At 63.4% G+C, this 27,122-nt stretch overlaps 5 protein-coding genes and 1 long non-coding RNA gene across 9 annotated transcripts; 4 read left to right on the forward strand and 2 right to left on the reverse strand.

Annotated features, from left to right (window-relative positions):
- The first annotated feature begins 2,414 nt into the window (after window positions 1–2,414).
- LOC102084305 (dispanin subfamily A member 2b) lies at window positions 2,415–3,816 on the forward strand. Its single transcript, XM_065065725.1, has 2 exons — window positions 2,415–2,676; window positions 3,303–3,816. Exons 1-2 carry the CDS (start codon window positions 2,470–2,472, stop codon window positions 3,501–3,503), a joined length of 408 nt encoding a protein of 135 aa, XP_064921797.1. The 5' UTR covers window positions 2,415–2,469; the 3' UTR covers window positions 3,504–3,816.
- Window positions 3,817–5,902: 2,086 nt separating this feature from the next.
- LOC135579648 (uncharacterized) lies at window positions 5,903–9,871 on the reverse strand. The gene is made up of 3 exons (XR_010473206.1): window positions 9,471–9,871; window positions 7,639–8,111; window positions 5,903–6,507 (listed from the first exon to the last, which is right to left on the reverse strand). It is a non-coding gene; the product is annotated as an uncharacterized LOC135579648 (long non-coding RNA).
- Window positions 8,616–10,279, forward strand: LOC135579645 (interferon-induced transmembrane protein 1-like). The gene is made up of 2 exons (XM_065065726.1): window positions 8,616–8,951; window positions 9,867–10,279. Exons 1-2 carry the CDS (start codon window positions 8,742–8,744, stop codon window positions 10,035–10,037), a joined length of 381 nt encoding a protein of 126 aa, XP_064921798.1. The 5' UTR covers window positions 8,616–8,741; the 3' UTR covers window positions 10,038–10,279.
- A 433-nt stretch (window positions 10,280–10,712) lies between these two features.
- Window positions 10,713–12,215, forward strand: LOC135579646 (dispanin subfamily A member 2b-like). Its single transcript, XM_065065727.1, has 2 exons — window positions 10,713–11,129; window positions 11,820–12,215. Exons 1-2 carry the CDS (start codon window positions 10,944–10,946, stop codon window positions 11,970–11,972), a joined length of 339 nt encoding a protein of 112 aa, XP_064921799.1. The 5' UTR covers window positions 10,713–10,943; the 3' UTR covers window positions 11,973–12,215.
- Window positions 12,216–12,932: 717 nt separating this feature from the next.
- Window positions 12,933–14,384, forward strand: LOC135579647 (interferon-induced transmembrane protein 5-like). The gene is made up of 2 exons (XM_065065730.1): window positions 12,933–13,101; window positions 13,848–14,384. Exons 1-2 carry the CDS (start codon window positions 12,943–12,945, stop codon window positions 14,064–14,066), a joined length of 378 nt encoding a protein of 125 aa, XP_064921802.1. The 5' UTR covers window positions 12,933–12,942; the 3' UTR covers window positions 14,067–14,384.
- A 1,149-nt stretch (window positions 14,385–15,533) lies between these two features.
- On the reverse strand, window positions 15,534–26,167 carry PGGHG (protein-glucosylgalactosylhydroxylysine glucosidase). Of its 4 annotated transcripts, none has more exons than XM_065065704.1 (14): window positions 26,145–26,167; window positions 23,443–23,705; window positions 22,692–22,902; window positions 21,753–22,188; window positions 21,076–21,195; window positions 20,768–20,899; window positions 20,340–20,448; window positions 19,641–19,713; window positions 19,075–19,211; window positions 18,588–18,721; window positions 18,233–18,328; window positions 17,715–17,812; window positions 15,885–16,099; window positions 15,534–15,795 (listed from the first exon to the last, which is right to left on the reverse strand). In XM_065065704.1, exons 2-14 carry the CDS (start codon window positions 23,690–23,692, stop codon window positions 15,731–15,733), a joined length of 2,076 nt encoding a protein of 691 aa, XP_064921776.1. In that variant the 5' UTR covers window positions 23,693–23,705; window positions 26,145–26,167; the 3' UTR covers window positions 15,534–15,730. The 4 variants fall into 4 exon arrangements, with proteins under 4 accessions (XP_064921776.1, XP_064921777.1, XP_064921778.1 ...); XM_065065705.1 differs by lacking the exon at window positions 26,145–26,167 and adding an exon at window positions 24,348–24,471; XM_065065706.1 differs by lacking the exon at window positions 26,145–26,167 and adding an exon at window positions 24,069–24,313.
- Window positions 26,168–27,122: the final 955 nt, after the last annotated feature.

Consider the following 27,122-nt stretch of genomic DNA (forward strand, 5'->3'; position numbering starts at 1 on the left):
CTGCGGGCAGGGATCCCCGGATTCCCCTCGCTGGGTGCAGGGATCCCACGGAGTCTGGGATCCCGGGATCCCCCTGGCTAGGTGCAGGAATCCCGCGGGGACTGGGGATGTCCGGGATCCCCCGGGGCCGAGGCCGCTTCTGCCCTCTAGAAGTGGGGAAGACCGAGGGCTGCAGCTCGCCCTGCACAAAGCCTAACAGTAATTAACAATAAGAGTTAATTTTGTCACCAGCGAGGTGGAGGGTCACGGACCGCACCGGCAGGGCTGCTCCGCGCTGACAGCCCAGCGCTCCCCGGGCGACACCTGAGACCGGCCACAACTCACTCCCCGCTGCTGGTTTCGGCCTCTGCAGCGCGCTGGCCCAAACCTCCGGCTGGGTTTTTCCTCCTTTCCCGCTCCCCAAACTGAGGCAGCAGCTCCTCCTCGCTGCGGCTTGGGGCTGGCACAAAAACACGCCGGAAGCCAGTTATTAGAGGAAAAAACACATTCACAGCTGGGGAAACTAGAGGGCACCAGTGCTCTGGTTTGCATTTCCCTCCACTCAGCTCCCTTACAGATGTGGAAGGTTAATTAGCTTCTAATTAAGCCCAATTAAGACAAACAGGTGGGGAAAGTGGCAGAGCAGGAAGCTCGGCCCCCGTTAGGAAGCGAAGCCGCACGGAGCCCTGCAGCGGGCGGAGGAGGAGGAGGAGGCCGGGATGAAGGGGTTCTCTGCACAAGGCTCTCCCTGCAGACACCGAAGATGCGTGTCCGGGGAAATTAAGCCGTTATTTCCCCATTTTTGGCAGCTGTCCAGCAAGGGCTGCGGGTCCGGCACGGCTGTCTGCACAGCCTTCGGCCAGGGGACCGAAGTTCAGCCGGTCTCACCCCACCAGTGGCCCCGGGGGGCGGGAGGTTTGGGAACGCTGGCAGGGTATCCCGAATAAAATTCATGGCTGGTTTGTGCCAACGGAGGAGAGAGGCTGGGGCACAAAGTACAGCACTGCAAGAGCAAATATTCACGCACATGCGGTGTCCCAGCCCAAGCGGGCTCCCCGAATGCGGCTTTACACGGGTTCTGAAACCCTTCAGTCGTTCACGTACATGACAACTCCACTAATCATTTGCACCCTCGCTACCAAGTACTAACCCTAGTAAAACTTTGCAAAGCAACCCTGTTTTTTCAGCATTCTTGCTGTTTATCTATTAATCCAGCCGTCCCTAGAGTCAGTCTTGATGGAGTTACTGATCTATGATGCCAGATGAGGGCTTCGAAGTTGTGTCAGGGGTTTAGGACGCTGGTGTTATCTTGGTTGTCCCTGGTATCCTTTATCTTTCATGAGAGCTTGAAGCTGCTGAGAAGCAAACTCCATCTTCCCAGGGCTGGGCTGTCCATTCCTTTGTTTCGTTTCAGCATGAACAATCCCAGAGTTGCCAGTAAAATTTTATTACCTGATTACGGCTGCTGTGATTTAAGACATATTAAGTTAATATACTGTCAGAGACTGCCTGGTATAATAGGGAAGGCAATTTTCCTAAGGGGCTGGTGCCCTCGGGGAGCACAGGGAGCTGGCTCGGGGCTTTTCTCCGGCCCCAGTTGATGTCCCCAACAGGTGGCACCTTCCAGCCTCACGCCATATTTGTGGGGGACGGAGTCAGAGCCGGGCTTTTACCCCTCCGCAAGAGCAGGGTGTGTTCCTGGGGCCCCAGGGAGGGTGACAGAGCAGGGGCCCATCCCGCTGCTGCCGAAGCCGCTCTCCCCCCCAGCAGCGGGATTTTGGGGATTTCACAGGCCGGCCAAGGCCGAGCCCTTCGCCCGACACCCCAATGCGGTTCCAGGAAGGACCCTCGTCCAGACCCTGCGGGAGCAGCGATGCGCCGTGCCAGAGGGACAGCACTGCCAGAGCCCTTCTCCGTCTCCTTCTCCTTCTTTCTCCTTCTCCTTCTCCCTCTCCTTCTCCCTCTCCTTCTCTGTCTCCTTCTCCTTCTTTCTCCTTCTCCTTCTCCTTCTCCCTCTCCTTCTCTGTCTCCTTCTCCTTCTTTCTCCCTCTCCTTCTCCCTCTGCTTCTCCTGCAGCCACAGCCCGGGGGCCGAGCCGCGGCCCCTCCGCTCGGCTGCTCGCACAGAGTTCAGCCTGCGGGGAGGAAAAGAGGGTCCCGGTGCCCTGCGGGGGGGACCTACTTCGAGTTTCCTCACCAAGCACCCCGAAACACTCACGGCTGACCCGAGGCCGCCACCCCGGGTGGGGACAAAGAAGAGGACCGAGAACGGGGCAGGGCAAGAAGGGGGCAGAGAAGAAGGGGGCAAAGCAGGGGACAAGGAGCGAGGGGAAGAAGCGGGGGGGCAGAATTGGACAGAGGGAGGGCGGGGGCTCCCCCGGGACACGGGGACCGGACGGGGCTGCTCCGCCCCGGCACAGCCTCTCCGGGGAAACGAAACCGGGACAGAGCTCCCGCCTCCCGCCCCTCCGCCGCTCCAGCCGCCGGCATCATGGAGCGGCCGCTGTCGCTGGGGCCGCTGCTGCCGCCCTACGAGCCGCTGCCCGAGGCGGGGGAGGCGGAGGGGCTGCCCCCCAGCGTCGCCGTGCCCGTGGAGCCCCCGCCGCCCCCCCGCGACCACCTGGCCTGGTCGTTCTGCACCACGCTCTACGGCAACATCTGCTGCCTGGGTTTCCTGGCTCTCGTCTTCTCCGTCAAGGTGGGGACACCGGGGGGAGCCCGGGGGGCACCTACACGGGGTGGGGGGGCGGTCCCGGGGACCCCACTGACCCCCCGGCCATGGGGTGCTACATGGAGCCCCCAGAGCCCTGACCCTGGGGTGCCCAAAGCACCCCCCAGAGCCCCTATGCACCCCCCAGAGCTCCTATGCACCCCCCAGAGCCCCCACAGGGCTGACAAAGCCCCCAGCTCCAGGGAGACCCATGGACCCCATAGAGACCCTATCCTGGGGTGCCACATGGACCCCACAGAGCCCCCATGGACCCCACAGAGCCCCCAGCCCCAGAGAGACCCATGGACTCCAGAGAGCCCCCAGCCCCAGAGAGACCCATGGAGCCCACAGAGCCCTGACCGTGGGGTGCCCAATAGCCCCTACCAAGCCTGCAGTGCACAGATCCCTGGTCCCCCTGAGCCCTGGCTCTGGAGAGGGTGGGGGTTTGGGGCAGCGGGGGAACCTGGCACCCCAGGGTTCTCCTGGTGTTTCGGGGGACCCCAGCCGTGCACAGCAGCTCAGGCTTGCATGGCCCCTCCAGCACGTCTCCCGCCCAGCCAGAGCTCCCCAGGGCGTTCCCCAACCGCACTGACTGTCCCCTCCACCTCCCCCAGTCCAGGGACCGCAAAGTCCTCGGTGACTACAGCGGGGCGCTCAGCTACGGCTCCACCGCCAAGTACCTGAACATCACCGCCCTGCTGATCAACATCTTCCTCGTCATCCTCATCCTTGCCCTGGTGGCTACTGGCACCATCACCGCCATGACCTTCTACCGCAAGCAAGAGCAACCAGAATCCATCTTCGGCCCCACTTAGGCCTCCCCCTCACGTCTGCCAGCAGCCCCCGGCGCCCCTTGGAGCGGAGGGATGTCCTCCACGTACCCCCAGAGCCCGCGGGGCCCTGTCCCCCTTTCCTCGCTGCTCAGAGCCCTGCGGAGCCCTCGCTGGAACTGCCTGGAGACACCCCCCTCTGGCAGGAGCCGAGCACCCCAAAACTGGCTGTACCAAAGAGGAGGAGCTTTTCCACTTCCCACCAGTCCCATAGCCCTAAGTGCCTCTAAGAATAATCCTAAGCAGAAGTGCCTTGTTTGGAGAAAATCTGGTTCAAATAAAGGTTTCTTACACTTTTGCCCCTGCCTCAGTTTCATTTTGACAGGGAGTTGTTTGGGGTCCCCACACCCCAACTTGACCAGGTTAGAAACGGCATCCGCTCTCGGGACACGCCTGGAGAGGGAAACTGTCCCTCGGCATGGAGTGTCACCGAGAGGATGCTCAGGGATGCACCAGGGCAGTGACTCCGTCTACTCAAGGGGAGGGAGCATTGGTATGGGGTGCAAAATGCTTGCAAGGCTCCCCCCAAGGATGGGGGTAGAACCTCATCTTTGGGGTGTCACCGGGAGCAGCCCCGCCCTCACCAACCCTCAGGAGAGGGGCAGAGCAAGCAGAGCTGAAAGCAAGCTGGATGTTTGCGCAAAAGGCTGGAGTGAGACAAGCTCGAACATGACGGTGTGCAGCCACACGCGGGGCGGGGGGACGGAGAGCTTCCCGAGGGGGAGCTGTGCGCTGTGTGGATCCATCCCAAACCGCCTTGCTGCGGGAGAGAGCCGCACAGCTCCGCCCTGGCACCGCCGGTGATCGGGACGGCAGCCGGGTGATGGGGACACCCACGGGGTGATGGGGACACCAGCCAGGCAGGGCAGCATTCAGGGTGAAGCAAGACGGTGACCCCCCCTCTCCCACCCTCCAAAGGTTTTCCAGCACGAAGCCTGCACCCGCCCTCACGGGCAGCTCTCCGTGCCCGCCGGCACATGGCACCGGGCTGCGCGGTCCCCAGTGACCCGGGCAAGACCTCGCGAAGAATCCCGCGGCAGCCCATCTGGCAGAGCCTCGAGCATGCGGGCAGGCTGGCCGCGCCCTCCCCAGCTCGCCGGAAGCCCTGGCGCTCCTCGTCCTTGGCCGGCTCGGGTCCCTGGGGCTGGGGCCCCGCAAGGATGGGGGGAAAAAATGCGCCTTTTTTTTCCTCTCCCCAAGAACGTGAGGATCCTGCCAAGAAGCCGCACTCATGAGTAAGATGTCAGAACTCCCGCCCGCAAAACACAACGGTTAATTGTTGCAGGGTCCCTGGCACAAACCTCCTGGTGAATCATTTATTCCTCCGCCTCTTCCCGTAAGAGCAAACAAGCACGTGCCCCCTCTCACAACCGGGGCCGCCCGCTGTCCGCGAGCCCCCGACGTGCCCGCCAGCGGGACACTGGGTCAAACGTCCCCTCCAGCTGCAGGGGACAAGAGGTTTCTGAAAAGGACAGCGAACCCCTGCTCGAAAACATCGCCCTGACCTTTCCAACTCTTGGCTGCTGCGGCTCTGGCAAGAGCTGTGTCCCGTTATACAAGGGGCTGGCCGAGCGCCGGGGCTGCGCTGGCTCCCCCGCACGCTCCCCGCTCTGCCTGCCCCCGAGCACAGCACCGGCACCCAGCGTGCTCCGCACAGACCACCAGGACCCAGCGTGCTCCGCACAGACCACCAGGACCCAGTGTGCTCTGCACAGACCACCAGGACCCAGCGTGCTCCGCACAGACCACCAGGACCCAGTGTGCTCTGCACAGACCACCAGGACCCAGCGTGCTCTGCCCGGGGACACACTGCTCAGTGGGGCTGGCACAGGGGTGCGGGCTCACTGTGCACTCCCAGCAGCTCTTACCCCTCCTCCACCAGCCAACACACGCAAAAAAACCCCGGGCACATCTTCCCAGGGATGCTCTGCAGCTGAAAACCCACCAGGGTGGTCCCAGTCTGATATCCCTGTGCAGAGTGGGGTGGGGAGGGAGAAGCAACCCCCCACCCTCCGCACACCCCAAAGGGTTTTGGGATGGGGATGTCCCTCCATGCTGGGTGGGACAGCTGGCACAGGGGGGTTTTAAAGCTGGGAGAGCAAAGCCCTTTTTCTGGGGTAAATCCACCCGATTCGGGGGCTGCCGCCCCGCAGCAGGAGGGGCAGGGCCGTGGTGCTCCAACAATGCAAACAGCCTGTTTGTGCTCTTACAGCAATTGCTTCCGTCTGTTGGCAAGCGGCCACCCAGCCCTCGATCTCCCAGCCACACCGCCAGAAGCCAGCACTGAGGCCGGTGCCGGCCCCTGGAGCCGTGTCACCTGTGTGTCACCTGCCTGTCACCCGTGTGTCACCCCACGAGCTGCTCTCCCCCCAGCCCGTTGGACCCCACAGTCCCATGCTGGCCCTGCAGGCCCATGTTTCACCCATGTTTCACTTTCCCGCACCCTCCCTCTGGTGAGATACCCAAATCCGCCACCAGCCGCATCCCCGTCCCGAGCATCCCCAGGCACCCGACCGCCTCCCCAAGAGCTGGGGGCGCAGGCGGGAGCGGGGCCGGGGGCACTTCCAGACGTAGCAAAGCAGGTCGGACTTTGTGTCTCTGCTTTCTGGCATCTCATTTGTCCAGCTGCAAGGGCAAATACACAAAAAGGCTGGAAGTGCAGTCAGGGGGTGGGAATTTTGGCGGGTGGCACGGAGTGCAGGTCGGTGAGACACGAGCTGTGGTCCCGCCTGTGCTGGGGCTTTGTGGGAACCAGGATCCCCGAGCAGGTGCTTGGAGATGATGGATGAGGAACCAACCGGCTGCGCTGGGTCCTTGTGGCTGCTGGCTGACCCCAGCCAGCTTCCAACATCATGGTCCCTTCATCTCCACGTGAGGCAGACAAGCCAGGGGTGCCCCATGGAGGGACCCTGCCACCCCAATATGGGGACATCCCCACTGGGCTCCTCCCAGCAGCTTTTTCAGCAGCACCGTACACCAGGTGTTGGGGCTGGAGGACAAACACTCCCTCAAAATCCTCATTCAGCTCCACCCATCCATCCATCCACCCACCCATCCACCCACCCATCCATCCACCCACCCATCCATCCATCCACCCACCCATCCACCCATCCATCCACCCACCCATCCATCCATCCACCCACCCATACACCCACCCATCCATCCACCCATCCAACCACCCATCCACCCATCCATCCACCCACCCATCCATCCACCCATCCACCCATCCATCCACCCACCCATCCACCCATCCACCCATCCATCCACCCACCCATCCATCCACCCATCCACCCATCCATCCACCCACCCATCCACCCATCCATCCACCCACCCATCCATCCACCCATCCACCCATCCATCCATCCACCCATCCACCCATCCATCCACCCACCCATCCATCCACCCATCCACCCATCCATCCACCCACCCATCCACCCATCCACCCATCCATCCACCCACCCACCCATCCATCCACCCATCCACCCATCCATCCACCCATCCATCCACCCACCCACCCATCCATCCATCCATCCATCCACCCATCCATCCATCCATCCATCCACCCATCCATCCACCCATCCACCCATCCACCCATCCATCCACCCACCCATCCACCCACCCATCCACCCACCCATCCATCCACCCATCCACCCACCCACCCATCCATCCACCCATCCACCCACCCATCCACCCATCCATCCATCCATCCACCCATCCATCCATCCACCCATCCATCCACCCATCCATCCACCCATCCATCCATCCACCCATCCATCCACCCATCCATCCACCCATCCATCCACCCATCCACCCATCCACCCACCCATCCATCCATCCATCCACCCACCCATCCATCCACCCACCCATCCATCCACCCATCCACCCACCCACCCATCCATCCACCCATCCACCCACCCATCCACCCATCCATCCATCCATCCACCCATCCATCCATCCACCCATCCATCCATCCATCCACCCACCCACCCATCCATCCACCCATCCACCCATCCATCCACCCATCCACCCACCCATCCATCCACCCATCCATCCATTGCCTTGCCCATCCCCACCAGCCAACCTGCAGTGATTCCTTAATTATCACCATGACCTAACGAACCTCCTTAACCCAACAAGCAGCCCCACACTGTCAGGGAAGTAGTTGAAGAAAAAACAACAAATCTTTGATTGCTGTGCGCTGGGGACAGGTGACGCTGGGGGCCGGGACTCCACACCCAAATCACCGGGACAGCCCGAAAACCCGTGTGGGTGACTGGCACCCTTGTCCTCCTTCCGACACAACCCTCCGCTCTTCCTGAGTGGGGAAAAACACATTTCTCAGAAAAGGTCAGGGCTGAGTTTCCTTTTATCGGCCTCTTGCTCGGCCTCCAGGAGCCGGCCCCTGAACAGGAAGGATGTTGATGTTTCCAAAACCCATGTGGTTTGTAGCTCTGTGCCCTGGTTGTCTTTTTATTCGGATGTTTTTTACCTCCGTGCTGCTGTCCCGAAGCTTGTTTCTTTTCTTTTCTGCCCCATAACCTTATTTCGGCAACCACAAGACGCTGTCACAGCTGCAGGACCTTGTCGTGGGTGCTGAAACCAAAGACAGGGGAAAGCCCTGGAAACCCAACATGCAAACCCAGGGGCTGAGTGCCCCCCACTGCTGGCTTCAGCCCCACGGGCAGAGATTGAGCTCTCAGGGGGGACTGTGGCTGGGGAGAAAGTTTCGGGGCGCTGTCCTCCCGTGCCACACGTCCCTGCTGTGACTGAGTAACCGCAGCAGCTCGGCCCTGCCCCGACCTGCCCGCTGCAGAGATCGCTTCACAGCCCGCAGAGCACCAAGAGAAGAGGAACGGGTGGGGCACCTGCCCCACGGCATCGCCTGCCCCACGGCATCACCCGCCCACGGCACCGCCTGCCCCACGGCATCGCCTGCCCCGCGGCATCACCCGCCCGACAGCACCACCTGCTCCACAGCATCCCCATCCCACGGGCACCCCCTCCGCCTGCCCCCCCAGCCACGCCTGGGGCTGCGGCTCTGCCCCCGCCTGGCCGGAGCCCCCAGCCCGCCCGGAGCCGCCCCCCCGCAGCCCGCCCGGCAGCGCCGCAGAACCCGCCCCGGTGCGCTGTCAGCCGGGGGGGCCCCACCCCGGCAAACCCTTCGTCTCGCCTATAAGAAGCCCGGGTGCCCGTGCCCCCCCGTTCCTCCCCAGCAGGGCTGCCATGGAGAGCTACCCCCAGCCCGTCGGCATCAACATGCAGCCCTACGGCAAGAACGGGGCAGGGACCCCGGCCCCCGCCTACGGCCCCCCCGGCACCGCTGGAGAGCGGCCAGAGCCCGGCCCGCGGGACTTCGTGCTCTGGTCCCTCTTCAACACCCTCTTCTGCAACCCCTTCTGCCTGGGCTTCATCGCACTCGTCTTCTCCGTCAAGGTGAGGGGAACTCACCCTCAGCCCGCCACCCCCTGCCTGCCCTGCCAGGGCTCCCTGACCTCCCGTGTCCCACCCCGGCTCACCCTGTGCCACCCCACCAAACTCCACCCTGTCCCACCCCACCAAATCTCACCCTGTCCCACCCCAGCTCACACTGCCCCATCTTGCCCCGAGCTGCCCCCAATAGCCCCGTCCCCACCTGTCTCCCCATGCTTCTCCCATGAGATGTCCCTCCTGCCACGTCCAGCCCCACCATGCGGGTCCACACCCAATGTCCCCAGCAAAGCCACCACTCGAGGGCCACCTGTCCACCTGTTGCTTTGGGCAGGGGGGCAGGGCAGAATGGTGGGTCTGTCTCTCCTTCCACCGACTCAAGCGAGCCCCAAACCATCCCCTGCCAGGGGGACAAGGTGGTAGCCGGCTCCTGGCCCCCTCCCGCCACAGTCCCCCCACCATCGCAAGGCTTCGCTCCTACCCGAGACAGAAACAGCTGCTCCCCATGCACTCTTCCTTTATTACCTCGAAAGTGAATCATTTTTAAGAGGCGTCCTGGGAACGGTTGAGCAGCACATGTCGGCACTGTGTCGAGTGCCATGTGGGCTCTCCGGAGCAGAGTCCCCTCCTCTGACCGCCGCCCCGCGCTGCCGCCTGGCCCCAGCACCACTGCGCAGCCTGTCGCCAGCGTTAATTGCTTTTATTAAGCCATTAAGAAAGCGCTTTCAGGCTGCTGAGAGCTCTGTTTCTGCTGCCTTGGAGTGGGCTTGGGGAGGTGCAGAGCATCCTGGTGCCAGGCTTCGGTGAGGCCGGCTGCTGGATGGCAGGGGGCACTGGGATGTCCCGTCGGCCCATCGCCACCACTGCCACCGCCCCTGGCTCGTGCCGTTTCACCGCCCGGCTCCCTCTCCGCATCCACAGGCCAGGGATAGGAAAATCGCGCAGGACCCGGCAGGTGCCGGCAGCTATGGGAGGAAGGCCAAGCAGGTGAACATTGTCGCGTTCTGCCTGGGCGCCGTGGTCACCATCATCTGCCTCGTGTTTCTGGTTCAGAGCTACAAGATGATGTTGGAGGCAATGAAACACCACTGACCCCATCCCGCCGTGGGGCAGCGGCACCGGGGCCTCACTTTTCCTTCCTCTTCACCTCACTCATCCAAAACCCATCTGTCTTGTTCATGGGGGACACAGGCGGCTCCCACGGGACCTTCCTCTTGCTCCCACCAAACGAGGGAGTGTCCTCAGGCACCCTCCTGCTGCACCCTGCCTGAGACAGCCCCCTCCTGCATGAACCCGCGGGATGAGCTCACAGCAAATAAAGCTCCTTCCTCACATTTCTCCGTGGAAATGTCGTGCTTTGGGCTTTTGGGAGGCATTATTCCCCCACCGTGGGCCGGCGGATACTCCCTAACTCAGGTGCGCCCATCTGAGGCAGAGCAGCAGGAACGGGGCTCGGAAAGGGTGCCATGTTGGTGCTGTAAACGCAATAAAAAGCACACGGACCCCCCGGGCTCCTGCGGTGTTCAGACACACTCTGCCCCAGCCCGCTTCCTGTGCTGCGTCCTGCCCGTGTCACCGGCCGTCCCGGCGGAGCTGCCGCTGCGGGGAGGGGCTGCACCCCCGCCAAGGGGCCCGGGGCTCAGCAGCGGCGCTGGGGGTCCCACATTCCCTTGCCCCCGCCTGCCCCTCATTCCAGCACCCCGAGACCATCTGCCAAACCCGCCCCCGGTCCTGCCCCGGCTCGCTGGCGAGGGAGCGGCTCCCCAAGGGAGAAACTGGGCTTTGGAGTCCCCCGCGTCCCCAGCGCTGCCCCCCACCCGGCGGCGGAGCCATGACCCAGCGACACGGGTGGCGGTGCCGCCCACCGAGGAGGGGACAGACCCCGGGGTGGCCCCGGGCCGGAGTGGGGATGTCCGGCCGCCCCCCCGCGCCGGGCAGGCTCAGTTTCGGTTCTTCCCGCTGCTGCCGCGCCCGCTCCGGCGCCGCCGCGTCCCGGCCATGAAGCCCCGGCACGGCGAGGTGTCCATCCCGCTGCAGCCCCCCGGGCGGGGCGCGCCCCCCGCCGCCGGCCCCGCCGAGCAGCCCCGCGACTACGTGCTCTGGTCGCTCTTCAACGTGCTGGCGGGATACGTGCTGGCCTGCCTGGGCTGCCTCTGCTTCCCCGCGCTCGTCTTCTCCATCAAGGTGAGGGGGGAGCAGGGACCCCCACCCGCCGGGATCGGTGCCCCCGACGCGGCCCGTCTCCCCAGCCAGCTCCTCCCGGGACCCCCAGCCCAGCCCGGGCCCCAGAGACAACCCCGATCCGGGACCCCCAATCCAACCCCTGCCACACCACCCCTGCACTGAGACCCCCCCACTCTGCCACGGGATCCCCAACCCAGCCCCTGCCACACCAGCCCTGAGCTGAGGACCCCCCGACCTGGCCCCTTCCCTGGCCAGGCAGCACCCAGGACCCCTGACCCACTCCGACCCAGACTGTTCCCTCGGCTCAGGACCCCCTGAGCCAGTGCCCTCCCGGGACCTCCCTGTGCGCCTCCCACCCCAGCTCGCCCCAGACCCATCTCCTGATCCAGGACGCCCCAATCTGGTCGCCCCCAGCCCAACCTGGACCTCTCCCCTAAGCCAGGTCCCCAGACCCAATCTCCCCTGTCCCAGACACCCCCGATGCCACCGTGCCCTGGCACCCACCGATCCCCACAGTCCATCCGGCCGCGGGAACCGGGACTGGGGTCAAGGGAGCGGGCAGTGCGCTGTTACCCCCTACCCCGGGGCGATGCATCCCTGAGGTCCCAGCACCATCCTGTGGCCACCCCCCTGCCATGCTGAGGCTCCAACCGGTTCCCTCCCTTGCTGAGCTCTCCCTGGCCCCCCCAGGCCCGTGACTGCAAGGTGCTGGGGGACCTGGAGGGTGCCCGGCGGCACGGTGCCCGCGCCAGGGTGCTGAACATCATCTGCTCCCTGCTGCTGGTGGCCGGCGTGGTGCTCACCATCATCGCGGTCATCGCAGTCACCATCGCCGTCACCTGATGGCCACCTGGCCACCAGCCCGCTTGCTGCCCCCCCGCCAAGCGTCCCCGCTGTGGGTGCGTGGTGCAGGGTCCCCGCTGCTGCACCCCGGGGTGTCCCAGCGCATGGAGGGGTGGGCCAGGCTGGGACGTGGGGCACAGCCCCCTCTTGTCTCTGCTGGGGCACGGGGAGCTGCTGGGCTTCATGGAGTGGTGACACATGTATAGGTCACTGTTGCCACCAATAAAGCTTGTCCTGCCAAAACCCCTCACCTGTCGCTTTATTCCCAGCGGGGAAGGAGAAGAGGGTCCTTGTGCAGCTCAGTGCCTCCATCCGCCCCGCGGCACAGAGCGCTGCCAGCCCAGATCCCACACAAGTTTCTCCCTAAAAGCTTAAGCTTGGCAGAAGAAAGAAATAAAATGTGATCCCCCCTGTTTTTCTGGCCACACACAGCCCGTCCCGCCACACAGCCCCTCTGCTTCCACTGCGGGAACCCCGGAGAAGTAGTGCTCCTACATGTGGTTATTCAGTTCCCATTTAATGCACCCGGCAGCCCGAACGCGCTGCAAACGAGGGATCCTCCCCGCCGAGGCCACCAGGAGGGACGGGGCTGGAGGTGTCGGTGCGAGCCAGCGCGGGGGCAGATCCCAGTACCCAGGGGCCGTGTCTTGGTGACGGTCACTGGGTTTCAAAGTCACCTGTGGCTCGGTCCTCCTGGCGCGCTCAGCCCCTCACTCCAGAGCTGCCTGTGCTCCCCGTGGTGGAGAAGGGCTGGACAGAAACATCCCACAGGCTGGCAAACCCGTTAGTTTCTCCATCTCCCAGCCAAGCCCGCCTGACAACCGCAGCTCTGGAGGGCTGTAATTTGCCCAGGTTATATATAGAGGGGCCGAGGCCATGCCACAGGCGAGCGCTATATAACAGGGCTGCCCTGCGCGCCCCAGCCAGGCTGGTGCAGCAGGAGAGCCGGGGGGTGCCGCTCTGCGTGGCCATGGACACCTCCTACCCGCGGGAGGACCACAAGCGGGGGTCGTCCACTGCCGACCCCGTCCCCCCACCGCCCCGCGACCACCTTGTCTGGTCCATCTTCAACACCATCTACATGAACTTCTGCTGCCTGGGCTTCGTGGCGCTTGCCTTCTCCGTCAAGGTACAGGCGCCGAGCGGGGTGGGGACCGTGGGGCTCCCAGTGGGGATGGGAGCGGGAATGTTTGGGGTCACCCGGGAGCCCTCCCCACACCGATGCCAAGGGATGAACATCCCAAGGAGCCACAGAGCAGCTGAAATGGAAGCACTGTCCTGAGCAGGCACAGAGCACCCCGCTCCTGGGAAGGGGGACAACAGCCCAACACCTTCCCAAGAAAGGTTGGTGGCAGGTGACACCATCACCTGGCAAAGTCCCCACGTGTTCCCTACCACCCGTCAGCAAGGCTGTGAGACCCCTCTAGCTGAGCACGGCCTCCCCTCCAGGGCTCTCACCACCTGGGACCAACCCCATCTCCCCAGAAGATGCTGGGGGGCTGCGGTGCCCCCGGCCCCTCCACCTGCCCCTGGCAGGAGCAGCTGCAGCCGGAGCGGGCGGAGGGATGGGGAAGGTGAGGGCTGAGCCAGCGAGGCTCCCAGAGCAGCAGGGAGGAGCAGAAGGGGAACACCCAGCAGCTAAGACGTGGGGCTGGGGGAGCAGGGGCACGTGGAGCCGGCGGGTGGGCTGGGATGGACAGACAGAGGGCTGAGATAGACAAACAGCCACCCCCTTGCCTGGCAGGGAGCCACTGGCCCCGTGGCACTAGGGGCTAAAGGCTGTGAGAGTGCTGTGCTGGGGGGACAAGGGGAGGGGACATGGGGAGGGGACACGGGCAGCCCGGTCACCGCTGCCCCCGCTCTCGGCTCTTGCAGGCGCGGGACCGCAGAGCGGCCGGGGACGTGGAAGCCGCTCGGCAGTTCAGCTCCAGGGCCCGGTGCTACAACGCGCTGGCCACGGCCGGGAGCGTGCTGCTGCCACTGGCGCTGGCCGCGCTGGCCGTCACCGGCGTCATCCACCTGGCCCAGCTGGCACACGACTCCGTCGGCTTCTTCACCTACCAGCTCGGCAGGAGCGACAGCGAGGACAAGTGAGCGGCGGGCCAAGGGCTTGCAGAAACTCCTCCGCGGGGCTGGTGGCCCCCCCAGAGCGGCCACTGGCCCAGCACGACCCACCCATGGCCACAAGCTCTGACACCCGCCGGGCAGCGTGTGTGGGGGGATGCAGCCCCCAGGCTTCTCCTGCTCCTCCCTTTCCTGCACCCCCTGCCCCACGGTGCCCGACACCCCCCGGCTGCTTTGGGCAGCTGGATAATTGGTGTTTGCCCCAGGGTTTTATCTCCCTTTGTCCGATGTGCAGCACAGCATCCCCAGGTATTGAGCACAGCATCCCCAGGTGTGCAGCATGACATCCCCAGGTGTGTGTCACGGCATCCCCAGGTGTGCGGCACGACATCCCACAGCCCTGGTGATTTCTATTTAAATCATTAAACCGTTTCACCTGCTGCCAGTCTCCTGTATGTCTGTGCAGTGCAGGGGGGTGCTAAGGGGACAATTTAAATACAGATTATTTTGCTCTGATGGTGATTTTGCAGCCGGGAGAAGCAATAATCTCCTAAAACAGCCCCAGGCCCTCAGGGCCCCCCCACCCCAGTGGGGGAGAAGCCTCTTGGCCCCATGGGGACACACTTGGGCAGATGAGATCTCATCCCCCAAGGGGAGCTGAGACCTGCAAACTCACTGCAGGAACACAGAAGTCCCCCAGCAGGTCCCAGGCAAGGACAGAGGGGACAAGCAGGGGACACAACCCACCTGTGCTATGCTGGCCCTCCCCAGGCCAGAGCTGGCTCATTTTGGCAACTGGACCAAAAGGATGCCTTTGGGGGGGGGAAACACCGTTTAATGCAGCCTGGGACCTGGCCCAGAGCCCGGCTTTATCCCCCCAGTCCTGGTGCAGCCCCCAGGGCTGCTCTGGTGGGGCGAGGGGCCGGAGGGTCTGTCTGTCCTGCCCTGCTGCTGAGAAGCACTGCTAATTAGGGGTATGACGAGGCAGCGGGACAGACAATAATTATAAGGCAGGGGAGTTGCTCCAACTCCTTCCCTAAGCGTTTCCACATGCTGCCGGCCACGGGCTTTTTATAAACTGTGGGGATCCAGCCCAAATTCCTGGGGTTTGCCAGGGGGCACAGGGAACGCCTTGGATCCCCCTGCACTGCCACCCAGGGCTGTTCTGGCACAGGCAGGGGGGAAAGGAGGCACCAAACAGCCCGGGAGGGGACGCAGCAGGGGGATGCTGTGGGGTGCAGAGCTGGGTTTGGGTACCACAAGCTGTGGGGTGCAGAGCTGGGTTTGGGTACCACATGCCCCATTTGCAGGTGTACGTGGGCACCGAAACCGCCATAAGAGGACACAAGGCACGGCTTTTGCTACTGAGCTGGAGGGGGCTCAGGCCCCAGAGAAACACTGCACTTGTCAGTGTGTGAGGTGATGCTAATGACAACTGGTGCCAAGGCTGCCTGCCAGAAGGGCTTTAACTCCAAAACTGCTTGGAAAGAGAGAAGATAATGTAGATAAGGGGGTAAAACCACGATCGGGATGTTATACACCAAATAACTCAAAAGAAAAAGCACACACAGCCCCACGGGGTGGGGGGCTCATGGCACAGCCGGGGACCCCCACCCCGCACCCCGCGGTTACCTCCCCCCGTCGACAGCCACTCTGCAGCCCGTTCCTGCTGTTAAACCCGGCTCAGCCCAGGTTTAGGGTGTCTCAGCGGACACCCTCTGAATCCAGCCGGCCGCCGTGGGGAAGGAGACGCTCTGCCCTGCAAGAGCAAGCGCCCGCGTGAGAGCCGCGGTGGGCTCTCCGCAGGCTGCGGGTGTTCTGGGGAGCAGAGGCGGGGTGACACCGCACCTTCCCGCAGGGGCCAGCGCTGCCCCGACGCCTCCAGCACGGCTTCCAGGGGACACGCCGGGGGCTCCCGGGCGCGCGCGGTCACTTGGATCCTGGTCTGTCCCCTGGCGATGGTGAACTGCAGCTTGTTGCCCAGGTAGGAGACGCCGGTGACCGTCAGCCCGTTGATGTCCGGGGGAAAGGCCGGGTCGAAGTGCAGGCTGGACCTGGTGATCCTGGAAAGGCAGGAGCAGCTCAGCGGACAGATGAAGTGGCCACGAAGGACTTTAAAGGGCTTTAAACTCAGCACTGCTCTAGGTGCTCCTTCTCCGAAAGATAAAAATAAAGCAAACAGTTTGAATCCTTTCTCCGAGCCCTTACCCAAAGTCAGAGCCCCTCTGCGTGTTTTAGCTTTGGATGAACAAAGACAACGGTCACTGTTATCTCCTACTCTAGTGTCAACAAGAGAGAGATCTGGGCCCCCATCTCCAGCCTGCTGAGCGGCTCACCAGTCCACAGAGGACTCAGCTCCAGAGCCTGGAGAGCCCCAGTGTCAGAGCAAGCGCCCGGCTCGGGGGCCGTAAATGTCACCCCAACATCTGGGGAAAGCTGGCTGGAGCCCCAGCCCGTGGCTTGAGCCTGTGCCCAGCGGAGCCCGAGCCGGCGCACACGGAGCGCCCGCAAGCCCTCGGGCTCCACAGAACCTGAGGCTGCGGTTTCCAGCTGGGAGCACGGCCGCTCACACCCCGGTCCAACAAGAAACCGGTGGGTTTCTCAGCAGTTCCTGACCACACACACACAGTAAAAACACATAGTTAGTGCTGGGAGAGTTCACTGGTAATCAAAAGGATCATCAGTCTGATCCATCCTCAGTTAAACTAAGAATATGCTCAAGAGGCTGTTGCTTCAGGGTGGAAACCACGCGGCTGCTTTGGGTACGAGACGCAGCTTTAAAATTATATTACATGAACAGCAGAATGTTTTCTTCTAAGCTATTTTAGCCCTGTGGCCCCGCCAGCCGAGCCCTTACACAGAGCCCGCAGACCCACGCGTGCGCCGGCTGCTGCGCGGGGTGCACGTCCTCCTGTGCCACCTCCCAAGGGCACGGGCTGCTGTCACAGCCCAGCTTGGCGAGTGACACGGAGCTCCCCAAACACGCAACCGTCTCACCAAGTGACCTGTTCCACATCTGCTTCCCGTCTTTGAAGGGGAACAGTCCTACGGCAGCTCAGCGCGGTGGCAGGGGACCGAGGTCTGCAGTGACAAAGGTCCCTGCAGAAGGACCGCAGTGTATCATGTATAGGAACCAGCCTCGTATCTGCCTGCAAGGCGACCATACGGCCTTTCTCTTCAATCAGTTCACCAAAAGGCCAACACCATCGGTGGATCGCAGTCTTTAAGCTTCATTCACACTTAGTAAAGAAACCAAAGCTGCAAGCACCTATAGAACGGGCATGTCTGGATGTGTTTGATACACCAACATAAAAATGATGCTGGCTACCTGTCCTGAGGTCACACAGAGACGTCCCTCGTCACTGAGGGTGCCCGGGGCTGGCCCAGCTTTGACTCCAGTAGAAGCCAATAGCTTACAACACTGACTGAGCAGGAGGAGAAACGGACCAGAGCTTTTCCACTTCTGAAACTCCACCAGTGACCAGCTGCTCCAATAGCCACAGGTCACCCACGACCTGTGTGTCCCTGTTTGTTTGTCACCTGGCAGAAGCTCCGGGGGATGTTCTGGGTGCTGCAGGTTCCTTTCTTTCTCATGAGTAAAAACATGTTGCTCCAGCTAAACAGTCAAGTTTCAAGTGACGCAGCCGCTTACAGACGGAGCTACCAGGAAGGTCTCACCTGAAGCCCGTGCAGCCGAAGAGGATGGCTTGCAGGAATCCGCCTATCCCCGTCAGGAAGTTCACAGCTCCTGACCCGTCCGCATTCTCCACCCAGATCTGCTCCAGCAAGACACAGAAACGCCTCAGTGGTGGCACTGGGACCCTTTGTACAGTCACGTGGGTCTGAGAATGTTTGCCATTGTCATGTGTCTGCGGGGTTGCAATGGCCGTGTCCCCTGCCCGTGCTGGTGTGGGGCGGTGGGTGGGCTCTGGTGGGTCTCTGAGCACCATCTCCATCCCCGTGCCAGCCCCGGCAGGGAGCAGATTCTCCTCCTGCTCTTTGGGAGCTCACAGAGAAGAGACAGAGCGTGCGACTGCCTTGTTCAGTACAACAGCCCAGACCCTGGTGACCGCAAGGGCAGCCGGCACGGGCTCCAGCCCCAGGGATGTCTCACTGTGGTGGGACCTACTGGGGATCAGGTGAGACAGAAACAAGAGGCTTTTGTCACGGGGAAGCAGCCGCGACACGCAGCTGACCTTGAAGGGCTCGGTGATGTTGCTGAAGCACTTGTTGAGTTGGCTCTGGGCTCTCTGCAGCTCCTTCAGCTCCAGCCAGCCCACCGCAAACATGCTCTGCAGGAGAGAGCACCGTCCCTTCACCCGCTGCTGTGTCCCCAGGGGTGACCACACAGCAGAATCCTCAGAGTGGCAACACAACCGGCATCTTCCGGCCCAGCGCAGACACCTTCAGCGCCCATCTCCAGCTCTGCGCTGCCCCTGTGCCCTCAGAGCAGGTCAGACCGTGCCCGTTGGCAGGGCTGGCAGTGACCAGCCGGGATGGAAACAACGCCATCGTGGGTCGATCCCACCCCCGGCTTTGTCCCCTCCTCACCCAGGTCATGGCCGGCCCGTCCGGTGCGGTGACGGGCTCGTACATCTCCAGGTCGTTTCTCCGGACATTGGGGGTCATGGGGTGCATCAGCGGGAAGCCCAGCAGGACAACGTCGGCTTGTTTGACGGGCTCTCCTGGGGAGGGTCGCTCAGAGCATGTGTGCCAGGAGCTGGCAGACATTGTCCACACAGCCCCAAACCCAACCCAAGCAGAACCCCGCTGAGAACAACCGATGTCACATCAACGGGAAGGCAGCGGAACCGCAGGGAGGACAACCCGTCGCCGCCTGGCCAAAGGCACAGCAGAACGGCAGCTCGAGGCTTGTGGAGGCAGGACACCGACACAGCCATGGGGGCACGCAGCTGGTGTCACCTGAGCCGCAGGTGCAGAGGAACAGCCCCCAGGATGCCACACGCCTGCCCTGAACCGCGAGGAAGGGGACACCAAACTGGGAACTTCCGCTGGGAGCAGCTGCTGCCCCGCTCACCTGGGCTGTACCCGTCGTACTCGGGGTGATATTGCTTCTCCGCATCAAAGGGCACTTTGACTTTCTTGGCACAGTCCACCCATTCCTCTGGCACGGGGATCAAGAAGTCCCGAGCAACGTCAGCTGCAAAATTTAAGCTGCAAAGGAGCGAGGAACAATGGCTTGTGTCAGGCATGGGCACCTGTGACCCTCAGAGAGGGGAAGAGAAGAAAAGGAACAGAAAGAACTGACTGAGCCAGAACTGCCAAGAAACAGCTACTCTGACAGAACACGGGTCACAGTGCGAGCCTGCGGTGACAGCTTTCAGCGCTGGAGCTGCGACCTGCTTCCTCCAGCTTTAGATGTCTCCAGTGGGCTAATTGTACAGACATCCCACGGAGCGCAGGGAGGGGAACCCTCCTGAGAAGTGGAACCCCCCTCAGCCTCACGTGGACGCCTGGGACGGGGCAGAGGAGCCGCCACGGGCCACCCACGGCTCAGAGAGGTGCGAAGGGAGGAAAGGCGCGTCCCCAGCCCGCCGGCGAGGCAGGACAGACGAGAGACGGGCCAGTGCTTCACCGCGTTACCTCCGCTGGGCCACGGCGTTGGTGTACGCAGAGTTGTCAACCCGCTTGTGGTACTCGTCTGGGGGCATGACACCTGCGGGGAGGGGAAGGGGACGCTCCAGACAGCAGCACGGGCGAGGGCTGGTGCTGCTTTGTGCCCCTCCTCACCGTGGGGCGGGACACGGAAGCCCTCCCGTTGCGGTGATGCCCACCCACGGGTGAGGCTCTGCCCCTCTGCTCTGGTGGGGTCCTGAGGGCGCCCCAGTGCAGTGCTCAGCAGAACATCGGTGGGGCTTGTGAAGGAGAACCAAGCTGGTCGCAGCTCGGGCTGACGGGCAGCAGACACCCCCCAAGGCACCCCCGTGCTGCTCAGGCAGGGCGACCGTGAGTCACCCCATCCTTCCAAGCCATTCGGCCACTCACAGCAGCAGCCCTGAGGGCACCAACGCGTGTGGCATCAGCTCATACCCCACTGAAGGGGACATTTAGGGGTGTCCTGTGAGCAGCGAGGGCCTGAGAGGAAAACCAGCAATACTGGGGTATTGGAAGAGAGCTGAGCATCCTGTCCCATGTCCACATGGACCCAACCACCACCTGTGAGATGTTGCAGAGAGCAGGAACCCGGAGAGCCTGTGGTGTCCTGTCACAGTCTGGCTGGAGGAGCCGGGAGCCTCTGCTCACAAACCTTCCCCACCAGCGGGTGCGGTGCTGCACAAGTACCTGTGATGTGGTAGCACCGCTCCGCCTCGCTCCACACCATCCTGCTGCACCAGTACTGAGCCGCGGCTGCCACCAGCTCCCAGCCGCCCTCCCGGAACAGCTGCTGGTCCTGCAGCGGGACAAAGCCACGGGCAAGCACGGCATGAGGACACTGCACCAGAGCCAAGCCCAGCAGGACAGGAGCTCCAAGAAGATGGATGTAGCAGGAGAAAAGGTCAGAAGACTGGCCTGGGTTGAGCTAACAGGATGCTGAGCCGCCCACGAGGAGCAAGGACAGAGGAGACAGGGCTGAAGAGACCCCGGGGTGGCACCAGCAGCTCTGGCCGGAGCAGACAACAGCAGAGTTTCTCTGGGAAGGGACAGGACAGTCAGCAGGTGCCCTGCAGGCCTTGCCACCGGGCCGTCCGGGTGGCACGCGGTGCCCTTACCTGTGTGGTGCAATAATACTGCTCAAAGGCCATCAGGACGTCCCCAGTGATGTGAATTTCCTGGGCTCCATAGATCTCCTCGGGACAGACTTCCCGGCCCGTGGCTGCACTTTCCCAAGGGAACTTCGCACCCTGCCAGGAGGAGACATCCCCGAGGAACTCAGCGCATCATCTTGAGATGATGTCCCCAGCACACCGTGCTGCTCACAGCCCCAGCTACAACCAGAGCCCGCAAGCAGAGCAAAGCCCAGTGTCCTCCTGGGGGCGGCAGCTGGATGGCACTGTCCTCAGCCCAGCGCTGTCCCCACCTCGTAGCCTTGCTCCCGCGCGTTGTGCAAGGCTCCCTCCAGCCGGCGGATCCGGTACTCCAGGATGGCACGGGCGGCTTCGGGGTAAAACAGCAGAATGTTGGGGAACATCCAGGTGTCCTGGGAACAGCCAAGATGGTGAGATGGTGGGGTGGGCTGGTGGGGCGCCCAAATGCAGCCAGCCCACCCCGCTCATCAAGTTCACACCAAACCTATGCTGAAAAGCTGGATGTGCCCGTCACAGAAAACACTTCTGTTGTTTCCACGGTTCAGGCACAACGGGGCTGGCCGATGGCACCGGGGCTGGGGGAGGAGGGCAGGTCCCAGCCCGCCCTGTCTGAAGTGGCCGCAGGTTGGTGGCCATGCCCCGTGCTGGCTGCGGAAGCCCCTTGGGTGAGCACCCCGACACACCAGCCCCAGCCCGCGCCGCCGGGGGGGCTCTCCCGGCCCCTCACCCCACGCAGCAGCTCCAGCATCCAGTTTCCGTTGGGTTTTGCATCCATTGAGAGCACAGCCCCGGGATGGAGCCGCGGCTGCGCAGGTGACACGGCAGGAGCAGGAGGATGGTCCCAGCGAGAGGCTGGTGCTGAGCTGTCCCTGCCCGGGCTGAGCAGGAGACCCAGCAGCCCCCACCTGAGCCCTCTCCCCGTGCACAAAGCCCCCAGGCCCCCACGCACCTGGTCCCAGAAGACGTGTCCCCAATAGTCCTCGCCCCGGGTGCCGTTGGACAAGCCGCCAGGGCTGATGCCATGGAAGGGGAAGCCGGGGCTGCCCTGGGGGGGGATGGCGCTCAGCAGGTAGTAGAGCCCCCCCCGGAGGGCTTTCCTGAGGGCCAGGGGCCCGTCCAGCTCCACGCCGCAGCCGTCCCACCGCGCAGCCCAGGCCCGGACGTGCGCGGCGTGCAGGGACCCCGCGGCCGCCAGGGCCAGCCCTGCGCCCCAGCTCCACTCGGCCTCCTCCCGGCTGTCGGCCACGGCCGTCAGGAACTGCCAGCACCGCTCCCGCTCCCCCTCGGGCAGCGTCAGCACTCGGGGCACCGGCGTCCAGAGCATGTGCACGGTGGGACGCGGCCCCCCCGGCACCTCGGGAACCAGCGTCTGCCCGTAGACGTAGCTGGAGGAGACAGCAATGGGGACAGGGACACGGGACTCGTGCGCGTCCCCACACGGGGGACGTCCCAGCAGCCCAGCACCGGGCTCCGTTCCCGCTGAGGACAGGGCCGCCTTGTTCCCAGGCTGCGGCTCCGCTGCCCTCCCACCCCATGGCGCAGGAGACGGGAACGGGGTACAGCTGGTCCCCAGCCATCATTAGAGGCGACCTCCTCCAAACTCATTTCTCTGTAATCACATCCAACCCCTGTGGCCTTTGTTGCTCTTTTACATGCCAGTCTAAGTAATAATGCTGGAGCTATAACTAATAGAAATGTTTCCGTACTTAGTTCTGTTTTTTGAGACACCTGCCAGGCAGCAGCAGCTCCGCACGGCCCCCGCGCTGCATACCGCGGTGGTCCGGCTCTCGCCCTACTCGTGCCATGTGTTTCCTACCGCTGAGCAGGGCGGCTCGCACCAGCCCACGGTGGGCGAATTCAGGGCAAGGTCCCCCCGACCCAGACTCACTGTGCCCCCTGGAAGTCTGGTCCGTGTTTCAGGTCCAAGTCCTGGCTCTGCGGCACGAAAGGCGTCTGGAGCTGGACCGTGATGGGGCGGGTGGCGCGAGCCGAGCGCCGGATGGTGATGCTGAAGGCCATGAGGTGGACGAGGGAGTGGTGAGCGTAGAGCTGCTGGGTGGCCGTGCAGTCCGCTGCCTGCAGCACGTGGCTGAAGGTTCCTGCAGGCACAGTGGGACACATCAGACTCCGGAACCACCCGGGCCCCGTGTTCTGCCCCACACTCCCATTCCTGCCCCAGATTCCCATTCTGCCCCGTCTACTGGTTCCCACTGGCAAAGGAACCACATTCCCAGGTCCAGGTCCAAGCACAGCTTTTGACTGATAACGCTGTTAACACCCTGAATCTGGCCAAGCCACCAAGGAATTGTTTGTGTTCTAAAACATTTTATCAGGCTTCGTGATTAAACAGCGTTTGCCGAGCCCGGCTGCAGCAGGGATCGAGAGACAGTCTGAAAATTGCACTGATTCTCACAAGAAAGGGGAATTTTCCACTTGCTCCAGCACAACTTCAGCAGAACAGCCCACAGGTACACAGAGCATGGGGAGAAGGAAGATGGGACCTTGTGGAGGACGCGACACGGGCGAAGAGCCTTTTAGTGTCTAGCAGAGGGTCCCCAGCAGCTGAAGAGCGGCAGGTGGCCGAGACGCAGCTGCGGGAGGGGGCGCTGGGACGGGGACCTGCCCCGCCGCGCACGCACCTGTCTGCGTGTCCAGGGTGAAGGTCTCGGCCGCGCGGTCCCCGGGCAGCCCCATCCTGACGTTGAGGGGGCTGGGGACGCCGGCGCGGTGCGTGTCCCCCGCCGCCCCGTTGTAGACGCCGTTGAGGTGCAGGACGTCCCGGTAGAGCCGCGTGCCCAGGCAGGCGTTGGTCAGCGTGGGCAGCAGCCGCGGGTCGGCGGGCAGGGCCGTGGCGGTGAACACGGCGGGGTCCTCGCTGACGTCGGCCATGTCACCAACCCAGCTGCGGAACCGTAACGACAGAGGCGGCTGCAAGGGCTGGACGGCCAAGGTCGCTTCTCCAGCTCCCCCTTCCCCTCCTGTCCCCCGGTCTGTGACCTGTGACGGGAGCTCCCCAGCTCCCCCAGCACAGCACAGCCGCCTTCCCCCCACCCTCCTCTTCCTCCCCCAACACTGAATCCTCTGCTGTGGCCTCAGTGGCTCCACATCCACTCCCTGCACCACACTCCCGCCCCCCCGCCAGCCTCAGCTCCTGCCCTTCTGCGCTACCAGCTCTTTAGTTCATCCATGTATATAAACATACAAAGAGATATTTATACATGACATATAAACATATCTGTTAAAAACATACACGCACGTAGAGCACCTTAGAGAAAGCAGCTGTAGCAGTGCCCGGCAATGCTGAGCACTAAAACAGCCCAGAAACAGTGAAACTGAGGCACCAAGGGGCTCGCAAGGCGCTGCAAAGCCAGCGGGGACCCAGATCACACGGATCCCCAGCGCCCCCCCCACGGCAGCGGCTGCTCCCGTCAGGCGGTGCCCGAGAGTGAATTGTGAGAAAAACCCTCCACCCGCTTTCAGGGAAGTTTAAAAACAATAAAATAACAAAACCCAGGTTGCGGAAAGTGGGGAAATCCGCTCTTGCCTTGGGCGTGGGGCTGAGCCGAGCTGGGGCTGAGCCAGGCTGGGGCTGAGCCGAGCTCCGCCGTGCCGCTGGGACGGAAGTTGCCCGATGGAGACAGAAGGAAGGAAATCACTTTTTTTTCCCCTTCCTTAAGAAACCAGTAATCCTGAGCCGCCAGCCCGCGGGCTCGGCGCCCGCACAGAGCAACCCGGGCTGCTCCGGGAACGGGAACCGAGACGGAAAACGGTTTGCGGTGATTTATCACCGAAGGGCCACCCGGGAGGGCAGCAGCCCCGGCGCGGAGCTGCGGCTGCTCGGCAGCGGGTCCCACAAGGGCCAACATTCACCCCACATCCCGCCCGGGGAGCAGCGGCCCCTCCACGGCACCGCCACTCCCCACCAAACACGGCACGATGGGTGTTGATTTCCAGGTGGAAGAGCACGGCTGTGCCACAGGCGGTCCAGCTCGCTCTGGGCAGAACAGACCGAAACCAGGCGTCCAGAGCCCCAGAGCCGGTTCCCACCTCTCCTTTCTCAGTGAGAGGATCCTGCTCCTCACGAGCAGCAGCTGCTCTGGGTGAGCGCTGAGCTGGGGGACCCACCGGGAGCACCGGGCTCCCCGCGCCCCAGAGCAGAGACCCCATCCCGGCTCCGGCGTGCCGATGGACCCTCCGCACACTGGAGAGCGTCCCCCCGCCCGCTGACCCGCAGCACACGCTTTGCTGCAGAGCTGCTCGCAAGGGAGAGCACGAATGGGTCATTCCGCACAGCGGGCGCGCGTTGAGGCTGAACCGCTCCGTTCGTCCCACTGACAAGCGCCCCCCCGTCAGGGCAGCGAGACCCGGGATCGAACACCATCAAACGCCATGAGACACCGTCAGCAGATCCTGCAGCACCTGGACAGGCCGCGGCTGCTGGACAGACAGACAGACAGCACAGAAGGAGCCCGTGGGTTTGGGTCTGTGCAAACACGGGGCACGAGGGAAGCGGGAGAAGGCCGGACGGCCGAGCAGCGTCCTGCTCGCTGCCGCCAGCGCAGCCTGGACACGGGGTGCTGCGCTCTGAGGGTCACGCGTTCTGAGCGGCCCCAGAGGAGAGGTCGGTTCTCCAGCACAGAGGGTCCCACCTGGGACACAGTTTGTGACCCCACAGCGCGGGGAGCTGGTGCTGCAGAGGGAAAACAACAGGACACACTGGTGGTTATTAAAAAACCAACAAGCAGTGAGCAATTAGGGAGAGCGCTGCCTTTTAAGGGCTTTCCTGGGCCGTGCCCGCGGGCGGGCAGCAGGCCCGGTGCCCGGGGCGGCAGCGGTGACAAACCCGGCAGCTGCAGCCCGGCCGCGGTGACACCAACGCTGCCACCGCCATGAGGGGCTTCCAGGGGGCCGCCCGGCTGCTGGTCACCACGCTGCGGACCCCACGCGTCCCCCGGGCCGGGGTCACCTCCAAACCGCCCGAGCACCCCCTCTCTGCTGCTGTGAGTACCTGGGGCTGGAGGGACCCAGCTGCTGGGAGGGGACGCCTGGGAGGGACACGAACCCCGCTGTGTCACAGCCAAACCGTCTTGTTGGGGGTGAAACAGAGGGGAGCGGGAGAAGGAGGAGGAGAGGTGGCTGCACCCCCCGCTCTCCCCTTGGGGCTCCTGCTTCCAGCTGATGCTATTTCAGCCCCTTTTTTCACCTCTGGGGTTCAGGGCACCTGCTGGGGGTGCCCCTGGCCGGGCTGTCCCAGGGGGCTGAGCTCAGGGAGGGGGTGACAGCCCCTCCAGGCCGGCACAGGGACAGACCCGGGTCCTGTCCCCTTCCATGGGACACTCACCCCAACAGAGCCAGGTGGGGGTCCCGCGTCATTCCTCCCCCTGGGGACGGTCCCCACCGGGACAGCAGCTGCCCCGGCCGTGGGACCCCCCAGGCTGGAGAAAGCAGCTTTTCCCCCGAAGCGCTGGCGGGTGTCACCCCCGCGCCGTGTCTGCGGGGCCCAGCCCCTGCTGCCTGCCGGGGTCCGCAACAAAACGCTTCAGGAGCCTGGAGACTCTTTCCAGCCAACTAAGAGCAGAAGTAAGGTGACAGTGCAAGGGGTTAAGTGCTGCCCGGGCACACCAGAAATAGAACCGGCTGCTCCTGGCTGCAATTGACACCCCAAAGTCATTTGAAAGTCGGCACGGCTACGTTTGGAACCATGGTGAGCCCGAGACCCGGCCCGGCTGAGCCGACGGGCACAGGCTGCTCCCATTTACCAACACAGGCCGGGACGGAAAGCGCGATGGAGCAAACCAGAGAGTGAGCGGCTCGGTGCGTGCCGGTGGCACCGCCGTGCTGCCGCAAGCCAGCCCCCCCGGGTGTCCGTCCCAGAGCTGCAGGCTGGAGGGAGGACAGACCACAGACAGGCGCTCCTGACCACGGCAAAGCTTTGGGTGGCACTTGTTACTGCAGTTTTGACATGGGGAGGGTTAGAAAGCTACTCAGCTTGAAAACAGAGCCTTCCTCACCCAGAAAAAGGTGAAAGTGATCTTTGGTCCGTGTTCAACGTGAACCGCTGACACGTTCCCACAGACACCCTGGGGCTGCGAAAGCGCCATCCTTGTCTCTCCCCGCTGCAGGAACAGGTCATCGCGCTCTCCGTCATGTCCCTGTGCTTCCTGGGGCCCACGGCCTGGATCCTGGCGCACGTGCACCACTACAGGAGCCACGGTGGCTAACCACAGCCTGCCGGGCGAGGGGCGCCGGCCGCACAGCCAGCCGGCGCTGGAGCAACCTCCGAGCTGTCCATTAAATGCACATTAGCATCCGGGGTAAT

The sequence above is a fragment of the Columba livia genome, chromosome 5 (genome assembly GCF_036013475.1).
Source record: "Columba livia isolate bColLiv1 breed racing homer chromosome 5, bColLiv1.pat.W.v2, whole genome shotgun sequence".
NCBI lineage: Eukaryota > Metazoa > Chordata > Aves > Columbiformes > Columbidae > Columba > Columba livia.

Bases quoted from the DNA above. Each gene is read 5' to 3' on its own strand.
- LOC135579645 (XM_065065726.1), top strand. From the start codon at position 8,742: ATGGAGAGCTACCCCCAGCCCGTCGGCATCAACATGCAGCCCTACGGC. The intron at 8,952-9,866 runs GTGAGGGGAACT...CCGCATCCACAG, and splicing joins CACTCGTCTTCTCCGTCAAG to GCCAGGGATAGGAAAATCGC.
- LOC102084305 (XM_065065725.1), top strand. From the start codon at position 2,470: ATGGAGCGGCCGCTGTCGCTGGGGCCGCTGCTGCCGCCCTACGAGCCG. The intron at 2,677-3,302 runs GTGGGGACACCG...CACCTCCCCCAG, and splicing joins CTCTCGTCTTCTCCGTCAAG to TCCAGGGACCGCAAAGTCCT.
- LOC135579647 (XM_065065730.1), top strand. From the start codon at position 12,943: ATGGACACCTCCTACCCGCGGGAGGACCACAAGCGGGGGTCGTCCACT. The intron at 13,102-13,847 runs GTACAGGCGCCG...CGGCTCTTGCAG, and splicing joins CGCTTGCCTTCTCCGTCAAG to GCGCGGGACCGCAGAGCGGC.
- PGGHG (XM_065065704.1), bottom strand. From the start codon at position 23,692: ATGGCCGACGTCAGCGAGGACCCCGCCGTGTTCACCGCCACGGCCCTG. The intron at 19,212-19,640 runs GTAACGCGGTGA...GCTCCTTTGCAG, and splicing joins AACGCCGTGGCCCAGCGGAG to CTTAAATTTTGCAGCTGACG. The intron at 15,796-15,884 runs GTGCGGTGTCAC...TTGCTCTTGCAG, and splicing joins GCGCTGGCCCCTGCGGGAAG to GGCAGAGCGTCTCCTTCCCC.
- LOC135579646 (XM_065065727.1), top strand. From the start codon at position 10,944: ATGAAGCCCCGGCACGGCGAGGTGTCCATCCCGCTGCAGCCCCCCGGG. The intron at 11,130-11,819 runs GTGAGGGGGGAG...TGGCCCCCCCAG, and splicing joins CGCTCGTCTTCTCCATCAAG to GCCCGTGACTGCAAGGTGCT.